This window comes from Neolamprologus brichardi, chromosome 10, assembly GCF_056152115.1.
Source record: "Neolamprologus brichardi isolate AB-2024 chromosome 10, ASM5615211v1, whole genome shotgun sequence".
NCBI classification, from domain to species: domain Eukaryota; kingdom Metazoa; phylum Chordata; class Actinopteri; order Cichliformes; family Cichlidae; genus Neolamprologus; species Neolamprologus brichardi.
In genome coordinates, this window is record NC_142113.1 from 30,880,440 (window position 1) to 30,892,500 (window position 12,061).

Below are 12,061 nucleotides of genomic sequence, written 5' to 3' on the forward strand. Positions count from 1 at the left end.
ATTCTATGTTGTTGTACTTTTTAACATGTTCAAAATAAAGATTCAATCAATCAATTTTAGATATTGGCTGTATACAAACTAATATTTGTGATGTTTGTCATTTTTTTGTAGCAACAGAATCTTCAATGAACTTCAATTAATAAAACTTCCCTGATTAATCACAGCTGAATTCATCTGCTGGACTCTACAGTATGTGTGTGCTCTAAATTGGTGTAAAAATGTGCATTTCATATGTCTAATGATGACCATGATATGTTTATTGGACGCTGGGTCTTCAACTCTTCTGCCTAAATTTAAGAATTTGTTCATACTTGTAGTGTTTATATGATTCCGCAGCTGCACACATTTGTATTCATGACTGTATTTATGAAGTAAAACTGTTTTGTTTTTTCTCCATGATAAGATAGAATAAGTACATGCCAATGCTAGAAGTTTAATAATTCATCCTAACTTATTCTCCCATTTCTGCTTATTTTCATCTCATCAATATTACTCTACCCTCACTGCATGCAAAAATCTCCAGGTTAGGGGTATTTCTGCAGTGGCTTCCACTGTTTGTCTGACCTTGATGGCATTAGACAGCCAATAATTTCTCGGGAGCCATACTCAGGTATTGGATTTGCCACTCAGGTTGATGACTCACTCTGTCAATAAAAAAGTGAAAGTGCCGAATGAACTTTGGGCCTCAGCAGCTGCTGTCCTTTGCAGATAATTGTTAGCTTGCTGTGCAGGTTTTATCCCCAGACTGAGCAGAGATGATGAGTTTGTGTGACCTCTGTTTTATCAGATTTCCAATAAGATGTTTGCAGACATATACAGGTGCTGAGTCAAGGATCTGCCTGATCATACATTATCCATAGGTTGCCTGTTACTCTAGAGTAGCCAGGAACATATTATCTCTGTTAAAAAAAATGACTAGTTTCCCACGCAGATTGGGTATATCAATGGCATGATTGTTCCTTTCAGTCATATAGTTTGTGCAACAATGTTTGCATATTATTTTGGGACATATTTGAATTTGTCCAACAGGTTGAACACAGTGCTTAGTTTTGAGTTGATTTTTTTCTTCATTTCATTGTATTTTTATTCAGTTACATGAATGGATTTCTGTTGTTTGTTCTGCCTGTTTTGCATACCATTTATTGGCACCACTGACTGACACGCATTTTATTGACGCACATATTCTGCCTGCAGGCCTGTCTTCTAAAAATGACACTCTTACACAACTATACAATTTTCTCATCTCTGCATGCAATTTCTCATGTGTCACATTTGCAAGTAAATTAGTAATCAGCATATATGTCTTTCATTTCTTTGTTCTCTAAAATGTCATGTTTTTCTGCAGCTGATGGTGGAGACAACTCATCACCATGATAGTTGAGAAAATGGAAGTGAAGCTTCTAACTCAGCCACTGTTGTGATATGATCTATTTCAACCTGAACTATGTGAAATTAAACTAGTGGAAACGGCAAAATATGTTTTAAAAAGCAATGCAAAAGTGAAACCTTTGCTCCAATTTAAGTTTTAAAAATAGTTTAGTAAGAAAGACAACTATGTATAGCACGTATTAAAACCATTTCACAGCTTTATACACAATAAAAACACGATGATAAACTATAAAAAGAGCAGAGGGTAATAAAACTTACAGTAGAATCATGCGATACACAAGTGCAAAGTCAGTAATAAAATACTGTATATTTAAAAAAATAATTAACAATATTTCTTAAAGCTAACTGTGTAGCATGCTTCAGTTCGGCTGGTTATTCCACAACTGCAGAGTCCCTTTTAGTCTCCGAGCATGAGGTGAAAACAGTCAGCAGGTCCTTGCATGAGGATCCCAGGCTGTGCACCAGAGTCCTGAAATCCTGAGATTTTGAATCCAGTTTGCAAGAGTTTCCTAGATGAAGATAGTTATTACTATCGACTAAAAATAGCATATTTTTTGATGATAGAGATCTGAAGAGATTTGAGCTCCTGAAAAAAAAATCTACGCAAGAATGTGGACATCATGCACACTCCATGCGGAGAGGTACAAACCCAAAATCTTATGCTGTAAACCACTGTGCTGCCAATTCTGGACCTCTCTGACCGAATGATCTGTAGATGTGTTTATGAAAAAATGGCCGCCCCTCCCTGAGCCTGGTTCTGCCGGAGGTTTCTTCCTGTTAAAAGGGAGTTTTTCCTTCCCACTGTTGCCAAAGTGCTTGCTCATAGGGGGGTCATATGATTGTTGGGTTTTTCTCTGTATGTATTATTGTAGGGTCGACCTTACAATATAAAGCACCTTGAGGCGACTGTTGTTGTAATTTGGCGCTATATAAATAAAATTGAATTGAATTGTATTAAAAGAGTGCACACTGGTTTCTTGCATTTTGTTTAGAAATCAACAATAAAATGATAATGAAACTTTTGGGAGACAGGGCTGTACCCTGAGAATTCATTTAGCTGTTAGAGAATTGCTAACACATGCAAACAAGCAAAGTGCAACTTCACTTATGTTTTCTGTAAATGGCAGAAATATCTGTTGGTTTACAACTGTTAATTCGTACACATGAGAAAACTGCTTAACTTTGCCTCAGTAGTAGTTTAGCATAGCAGAACATTTAATGAAAATATAATTTTAAAAGTTTTTACCTGTAATTTACCAGACAACACAAAATACATTTTGAAATGATGTTCACGTAATATTTAGTTGGTTTATAACATTATACAAAAAAAGTTCACTTTAAAGTCTTTGTGCCTTTGAAAAAAGTATATTTTTAGTAAATCTACACACTGTGCAGGATGTTGTCCCTTCTCATTTTCTCAAGTTGTGCCTTTAAAGAACTCGGTGCCGTGAGTAAAAAGATGGCATTGACAAAAATATATAAATAAATGAAATAAAAACTGGATAGCTCATCCATTAAATCCAGCAGTATCGGCAGTAGTATCAGGATTTTTACCGCAGTCAAATGAAGTTTTTTCCTTGCAAATTTTTCCTCTTATACATTTTTGAGGTCCAAGTCAAAGCTCCACATTGTCGGGGTTTCCACAAGGCAGTCAGGTCTCACCATCGTTCTCCCATCCTGACGATAAACAGAATCAAAATATTATCAAAATCACATATTTTATAATAGGCATTTTAAAATGAACTGTGTCTTTGCACTCACTGAGCGTTTCGGGTGCTGGTGCTCAGGCAAGCATGTCCTTTCTTTTATCTCCTTTCCCACGACAAGCTTGCGCTTCATGATTGGATTCTGGATGTCACTGCTTGTGGTCCCACCAGCTCTTCAGCTTTCAGGGACTGCACTAGATCACTGTACCACAGGGTATGTCTGGAAAGCTGCATCTTATTCACTTGTAGCTTTCATTCATACCTTGACAACACTGAAACAAAGGGAAGATATACAGGTTCCATAAATTCTGAGACCATTATAGCTCTATTTAACAGGCTTACTGGGTAATCCTTAAGGAAGTTAAAAAAAAAAAACTAGCAAAACATTAATGATAATTGTAATGGTGGTTTCGTGTCTAGTTTCTCTACCGTTGTTAAATATTATTGAAGTTGCATCAGTAAATGTTCATCACATTGGGGCGAAATGAAATATAAATATGTTTTAAAGGAGTAAACTTCTTTAAAATCAATCATAGGATTAACAAATTGCAGGCCACAAAGTCAAAAGTCACGATTTTTACTTTTAGTGTGAACGGCCATGATTTTGGGTTTGCTTCGCACACTTTACAGTTTAACTGTGAAGTTTTGGCAAATGTTTGCAGGCAGATCAGCATCTTCCATGCAAAGTACATAAGACACCAGCATTATGCTAGAGAACAAAGCAATAGCGAAGAGATTTTCGGTACAGCACCGTATCTTTTTGCAACCAATTTCACCTAGTGAATGCCAGCAACCACTTGCAAACTGGTTGGGGAACACACAGGTTCCTTACTGACTGACGGTTGACCAGGTGCTGCAAGGTCTGTGTGACCAGGGCTTTATGATTTAAGAGCATGTTTTCCTTCTGTAGTGAGCTTTGACCCTGTTGCCTTACACCAGTTATGCTGGCTGCAAACATAACTACTGGAAGCAACACATACAACCCTGTATGGTGTTTTATGTTTATCAGCCAGGCAAGGACCACTTTTAACATAAAAGTATACTCTAAAATGTACTACCAATGATTTCACGAGTCTTCAGGCCACTACAGTAACAGCGTGAGAAATTAAAAAGCAAAGTAATTTGCCCATTTCAAAACAAAATCAAACATCTCGTCCCTCAGAAAGACTCACTTGAACAAAGATGACCTTTGAGTCATGATCGTTCTTTTTGGAAGACGTGTCATCTCACTGTTCAGTAAGCTCAGTTGGTGCCCTGGTTGAAGTGCTCCAGCACAGTGGCGTTGGTTCTTTCAAACAACCACAGCTGGCTGAGAGAGGCAGGGTCACACGTGTTCATGAAGACTCGCCGCTCACTCGGACTGCTATCAATACAGCTGTTACTGACGGGATGATACAGACTCTTATCCTGGAGGAAAGATGAACATATACATATTATACAAGAAGCTAACTTCACAGGACCTTTATTTCCTTCTTTATACAAAGAGAAAAATCTAATACTCTGTGATTAATACACATTTTAAAGCCTTATACTCCACAACGATTAAACCTATTTCTCAAACTTGTTAGTGTTCTATATGGCATATGTACGTATTACTACCGGCAGGATGTTACACTTTGCTCCTGCAAAATTTAAAGCGTCTATTGACCTTTTACCAGGCACACACTGACATACTTGATATTTCAATTTTTATTTATTTTTTTATTTTTACTTTCGTGACTTTTTAACAAATATAAAACCTTCCTAAGGCCAGGACAGTTGGAGAGCATTGAATAGGATGACTTAGTAAATACACTAATTTTCTACAAGCAGTGAACTCTTACCTTTCTGTACCGCCAAAGCTGGTTTCCCTTCATACCGTGACAGTCATACAGGGTGACTGGGCTGCTGTGGGAGACGGCATCAAAGCACAGCTTCCTTGTATGCATGGGGTCACCCACCCGGATATCCTCCCTCCAGCCAAACGTTAACACCTGCAGGGAGCACATCTGAGCTGTAACAACATCTGACTGCCCTTCCTTTGTGTATGTAAAATTTCTACCTTTTTTTCTGTCAGATTGATTTTCTTGTTGAAATTGGGGTTATTATGGTAGTGTTGCAGTGTTACATGGTGTAGAGATAGTAAAGCCGATAAAATAAGCATTTTGGATTTATTTGTTTTATACAATAGTTTCTCCACATCAGTGTTCAATCGATCTAGCCCAAATAGTTGGAGTTTACATTTACACTCAGGTCCATAAGTTTGTGGATGATGATACATTTTTTATTAGTGGTGCTGTACAAAACCACAGTAGACTTAATCAATTAAGATATACAGTACACATATGAGTCACTTCCTTTTGTCACTAAAGTTTTTACTGTCTCACCCATTAAGAGTTCATTTCCTATGATCTGTTACCAAATCCAAGTTCAACATTTGGAATCAAATCCAGTTTTTATTTTTATTGAACTTTTGATATTAAAAGAAAAATGTTTTGTCATCCTAAAACATATGGACTGCACCCTATGACCATACAAGCTGCAAACCTTTATGGATGTGATAACTGTACACATTTGGTCACCACATTCTAATTAGAAGTTTTGAAAAAACAAGCTGTCTTTTATCCTGTCTTCCTTCTCTCACCCCAACCGGTCGCAGCAGATGGCCCCGCCCCTCCCTGAGCCTGGTTCTGCCGGAGGTTTCTTCCTGTTAAAAGGGAGTTTTTCCTTCCCACTGTCGCCAAAGTGCTGCTCATAGGGGGTCATATGATTGTTGGGTTTTTCTCTGTATCTATGAAGCGCCTTGAGGCGGCTTTTGTTGTGATTTGGCGCTATATAAATAAAATTGAATTGAATTGAATTAATAGTACTATTAACATGTATCTCAATTAAGTGATTAGACTTAATTTTGTACAATTATAGGATAAAAATGACAGGGCCAAATATAATTCAAATATAACAATTTAAATAATGGGACAAATGATCTTTCTTTTGCAGTATTATTTTGACACCGACGTCTTTTCTCCACCTGTTAATTATCTTTTTTATTTGCTGTTTGTTTAATTTAGCCCAATTATGGTTTGGCTAAAAATGAATAGCATGACATTAAAAAGGTCCACTTTCTGTCTGTCTGTTTAGTTTTTTTCCCTCCTTAATATACCTTGTTGGTAAAAACACACTTTCATTAACATGCTACTAAAGTAAGAAAACAAATGAAAATAATTTACCTAAAAAAAAAAAAAGCTTGTTAACAACCCATCATGTTGCTAGCACATCATCTCAGAGGTTTTAGGATATGAACTGAAAACCCATTAAGCTCATTTAAGAGGGTGCCCTTACCTGTCCGTGACTCCACCCCACCTCACCACGGCCTTTCACACAGTTCTCCAAGCGGATGGGGCTCCCTGACACAAAGTGTTTGACCTCCATACACATTCCACTGCCCACATTCTGTATCTGAAAAGCACATATACAACTATGATAAACTGACATAAACCAGAAACCCATAAACATGCTGTGATACAATACACAGTATAATCTCCGCTCTTAGTCCTACACAAGTAAATCCACTGACTGTAGTCAGCAGATTGATTTTCAGTTTTATCTTTTTTCTTAAATTCTTTTTTGTGCACTTCACATGTAAAGGCTTGGAGGCATTTTTTGCCTTCCAGGAGTTTAACTAGGCACCGATAGGAGTTGCAGCTTGTTGGAATAGAGGTCAAAAATACTAAAAAATAGTGTGTTATTGCAAACGTGTTTCATCACTGCTTCTTGTCTTTTTATACCACTGAGAATTCTTTAGCGCGTACCTCAATCCTTTATACCTTTTTAACAATTCTCATCAGTAATCTATTTTTCTTAAATCAAAAAACCCTCAAAACATTACAAGTTGAAACCAGTAGAAACGATTTTCCTGCCTTAAACCTGTTTTTCATGAACTTGTTACAGTCACATAATACATTCATGATGAAATTTTACAGTGAAATTATAGATTTTTGTTAAGTCTGTTGAAAATTTCAAACTTTGTTCATATTTCCAACAGCTTTACTTCTGTGGCTTCAGTTTGGGTACATTGAGAGCAGAATCTGAATATTGTGAATACACTAATTTTTCATTCCATGAAATTACTTAGCAAAAGAGCCCTAAGGCATGAAACATGATTCCCAGACAACAAACAGGGAACTAGAAGATGGCGATATTTTCAAAAGAAAGCTGGAAAAATACTTTTACCTTTTTATTACGCAGAGTTAACTTTCATACATTTTGTAATAATATTCATCTTGATTTGATATAACTACTCATCTTGCTTTTGCCAAGAAAATATTCTCTACAGCACAACTGAAACATGCTCATTAACTGTCTGTTTTCTGATACTAAATGATTTATTTGACCTACACACAGCAGTATTATATAATATATCTATTTGAATTTATTTATCAGCAGCAGAATACAATTTAGCATCCAGGTTCTGAGCTAATTACTTTCAGCAAATAGTTTGTGTACAAAAATTGGTGAGTGATTAGTTAATATTCCCTTTGTGGCTACAGGCGGATGCTCGGCTATTGAAAGGGGGGTTAAAGCAGCCATCATCAATGGATTGGAGAAATAGGGAATTTTGCAGCAGATGTCAGAGGCATGTTACACATGTATGGCCAAGTGCAGCTGGAGGTGACTGTGTGGAGTCATGTTCCTTGAGCCAGCCGGTTACAATTGGGGGCTTGTCCGGGATTCTAAATGAAAACTCAAACACGAAACATACCCTATGCCTGTATAGTCTCTGGAATTATAAAAACACAATGGGAACAAAGTTGGATTCACATATGTTTTAAAATTGATTTATTATTTTTATTATGACATCTAACTGCAGACATGTATTCAGTTTAGCGATTTCATATTCATTGTACATACAAAAACCTTTCCAGATGTGTTTTTTCATTTATTTTTTAGTTTGTATCTCTATGCATATATCTATTTATTTAATTTCTCTACATATATGAAAGCAGTTTCATGAACTAACCCAGCTCTTACCTCTCCCCAAGCAGCAGCAGGAGGTTCTACTGGTGGATAGTGTTTGGGAAGATCCCAGGCCACTTCATTCATAAACCACTTAAAGCTTTTACAGTTTAATCGGGTCCTCAGCTCTTTCTGCGCTGTCATGTCACCTGCAGACAGGTGCCGATACTCAGGTCGACGCTGGTACACATACTCTGCGTATTCGTCCATCCAAACTTCTGCTACACGTTTTAGATTCTGAAATCAAGTTAAAAAGAGTTTCACATGGTTGGATTAATTCTTTAAAATAGTTTTTTGTTAGCAGACAATTCAAATTTCATACAATAGGAACCTCTAACACATTATCAATAATGGGAGTGATAAAAAAAAGTTTAAGGGTCCACTTATGAGTAATGCAAACTTTAACATTCCCATTCTCTTCAATTTGTTGTGGCTTTATACTGTAATGCAGCAGTCCCCAACCCCCGGGCCTCGGACTGGTACCGGTCCGTGAGTCGTTTGGTACCGCGAGAGTTGAGGCTCAGGTGTGAAATGTATGGTTTTCAGGGTTTTTATCGGTTTTCAGCATTATTTTGTTATCTTTTTTATCGTTAACTCAGTTTTCCTGGGTCTTTTCACGTGTGTTATGAATAAATCGTCTTTTTTTCGGTACCAGTACTAGTTTTATTTTGTTGTATTTATCTGCGACACCTTAAAGGCCGGTCCGTGAAAATATTGTCGGGCATAAACCAGTCCGTGGCACAAAAAAGGTTGGGGACCGCTGCTTTAATGCATCAACTATATGTTGTGTCAATGGATTCTGCAGCTGTCTGTGTTTCCACCTGAAAACAAGTACCCTAGTATAGGTCCTTTAGTTCCTGACAGTGAGACCAATTATATGGAGAGCTGCCATGGACTGGTGTGAACTATGTTTACCTAGTATGCTGGGTTGTTTTTTTTACTGTATATTTGTCTCTAGGAATCTGCCAAGACAACAGCATTTTATTGCTGCCATTTTTGACCATTGTATTTGAGCTACATACTGTATATTGAAACTGACCTATAGAGTGCTCTCTTTGATTCAGCTTTGATTGAAATGATACCTCAACAAACGGGAAAAAAAGAACTATCCGCTTTTATGTAAAGGGTCAGGTGATTCAGGGACATCAACATTTCAATGAAGCTAAGTTAGAGACTGTTCCTCAGAAAAACAAAACAAAGCCAGTTACTTTCAGTTACACACTGAGCTATACCAAGCCATGTTTCAGGCTGAGAGCAGAGGCATACATAATGAATGGTGTTTGGCTACACCTCAGATGATTAAGCACTTTTAGACAATTTCCTATTCTGTGTAGGTGCTGAAAAAAAAATAACAAAAGAACTTAAGCTCATTCTTCACAGTAGCACCTGGAAAGGCTACAAGTTGTAGATAGTGGATACCCTGCATATTGCTGCCTCTTGCCTGGTGGTCTTTTATGAGTGAATGCTGAGCAGACTGTAAAGCACACTGAGATGAAAGAGTAGTGTACTTAGCAGAGGATGCAGAAAATACAAACCCTGCACCACTCTGCGTGTGCATGCAAATGTATAGCATGTGTGTTTACATGTAGGCTTAATGCATGTTTCTGTTTACTTGTTTAATTGAGCTTAATTAGCTAAAGGTTCATTTAAAGGGTAGCTGATGCCTTCAGCTTCACTGCTCAGTGGACTTCAGAGGCACAGAAGTTGCTACAGTGTGTGTGTGCATGTGTGTGTGTGTGTGTGTTTGTACTTTTATGAATACACACTTACACATACACCTATCTACTAAAAACATCCCATCTTCCATATAACGTCATAATTAGCAGAGATCCAAAAATCATGTTTCTGTATTGCTTTTAAACCCTGAGTGTGAATACAACAAAACACTAGTTTGTCAAAACTCCTAACCTAAATGTTTACTCTTGTTTGAAGCATGCTGGTTGACAGTTAATCATTTATTCCTTATTAAAAATCTTACTGGCAACAATAAGAATTTTTTTTTAAAGGGTAGGGGGTGGTGAGTGTGAGCAAGCATGTGATGGGATGCACCATAATCCAGATTGAATACTCCTTCTAGTACTCCTTAGGATATTACAGTATAGCATTATACTACCATATACTACTGTAATTCAGTAAAATCAGAATTATTAGTCTTTTAAAAAATGAAAAAAGGAGCTCCTGGAATGGAAAAAAGGATTTTCCTTAATTGATCAGGCTTTTTATCTCATTGACTAGTTCTCTACTAGTTTATAGAATACAATAAATTGTTGCCCTATGACTTAAATGTATCAGAAGTAATGTTAGAGCCTGTGTATTTTGCTTTTATAGTATGCAGAAAATCCATCACTGATCCACTGCACATAGTGAGAAGAATTACCTTTGCCAAGCTGATCCCACCAGGGACTTTGTAGGGGACATACTTCCTATAGATGTGTCCTACCCTGGAGCAAGGGATGTCCTCCATCCGACCACCACACATCCACAGCTTCAGAGACACAAAGAGAGGGAAAGAACGCTTTCATCTGATGAATCTTTATGGTGTTTAGAAGCTTTGTCCATTTTAAGATTCAAAGAGATGCACAAAGGTAAAGCAAGGTGAAGGAAGGAGATGACGACAGAGATGAGCAGAAGACTGATGGCTGAGCAGAAGGAGGAATAAGGTACAGTGATTCGAAGAGGCTTATAAATCCTGGGAGACCAACAGGAGAGAGAAGATGTAATAAAGATGAGAGGACAGAGCAGAGGAGGCAGGGGGCACAAAAATAAATTATGACGAGATGGTGACCTGACTTCATCTAAGAATAAGGACCAGATGAGAAAAAGTCTTTCTGATAAATCACTGATACAATGCTCATGTTACGACACTATTAAAATATTATTGGTATTCAAAAAACACAACTGATTTACTAAAACTTCTGCCGTTTCATAGGAAAACAAGGTTTGTGCTACTTTTTTAAATAGCTTTTAAGTACCTTTGTCTGAAGTGTTGTCTGAAGCAAAAACAAACCTTCCTTTAAAGCATCATTGCTTCTTTTTCTTTGTAGCTGTCTATCTGACATAACAGAGACATTCAACAGTGTGTCTTCATTTTAATCCTCCAGCAATAACAAAGGCAACTGTGATGATTTGCTTACTTGGCTTTCAATGAGGAAAACAGACCATGAGAAGAAAGGGAGGCTATGAAAGGGGCGAGAAATAAAAGACTTAAAGACAGCAGGCAGGATGGAAAATGGGTTTTGTTTTAACGAAACTAAATGAATAGAAATGAGAAGCTCATTTGAAACATAAGTAAATACTATCAACAAAAGTTTGAAGACAAAGAGAGAGGCAGAGAGAAAGAGTGGTTTGGTGCTGCTGGTCCTGCAGAAAAGTCTGTTAATATGAGACTAAACAGGCTAAACGTGGGGAACGTTTGACAACTTAGACATGAGCGAAGGAAAAGAACATGTTTTATACATCACTTCTAGTTATACAGACATACATTTCAATAGTTTGCGTTTTTTTAAATCGTTGAAGGATCGCGGCAAACCCTTTGAATGAACTGAGCCGATCTCTAACTGTAAACCTATTACTACACAGCAGTTCATATGTAGATGTGATAGCAATACAAAGAATTTTTTTCCGTAGTTTCCTGAGATGTGTGGCTCAGTGGCTCCCACCCTGCAGAGATGATAACATTGAAACTATAGAGGAACGTAGAGCAGATTGCATCTCAAATGCTGAAGACTGAAATATCAGCTAGTTGTCCTTCCAAGTCAACAAGTGCTGTCAATTCGTCAAACCCACTGGCATCTCAAAGATATGCACAGTGTCCTTTGGCACTGAGTTATGGCATTACTCAGACATGTCTCAGTAGCAACATGTCACATATGGATGCTTCTAAAGAATCTCTTGCTGTTACATTTAAATGAACTATTTAATGGCTTCAAAGTTAATGTTAATGCTGCGAAGGTGTTTATGTAATAAACAAAAAG

General features: G+C 37.3%; 1 protein-coding gene across 1 annotated transcript in view; it reads right to left on the minus strand.

Moving 5' to 3' along the window:
- Positions 1-2,410: 2,410 nt before the first annotated feature.
- Positions 2,411-12,061, minus strand: part of LOC102777993 (polypeptide N-acetylgalactosaminyltransferase 10-like) — a 101,930-nt gene continuing 92,279 nt past the window's right edge. Inside the window, exons 8-14 of the mRNA XM_006785139.3 lie at positions 10,465-10,572; positions 8,103-8,324; positions 6,414-6,530; positions 4,919-5,068; positions 4,268-4,502; positions 3,151-3,367; positions 2,411-3,066 (exon numbers count right to left, since the gene is read on the minus strand). Coding sequence (XP_006785202.1) covers positions 4,338-4,502; positions 4,919-5,068; positions 6,414-6,530; positions 8,103-8,324; positions 10,465-10,572 — 762 coding nt within the window. The 3' untranslated portion in view covers positions 2,411-3,066; positions 3,151-3,367; positions 4,268-4,337. The remainder of the gene's footprint in view (positions 3,067-3,150; positions 3,368-4,267; positions 4,503-4,918; positions 5,069-6,413; positions 6,531-8,102; positions 8,325-10,464; positions 10,573-12,061) is intronic.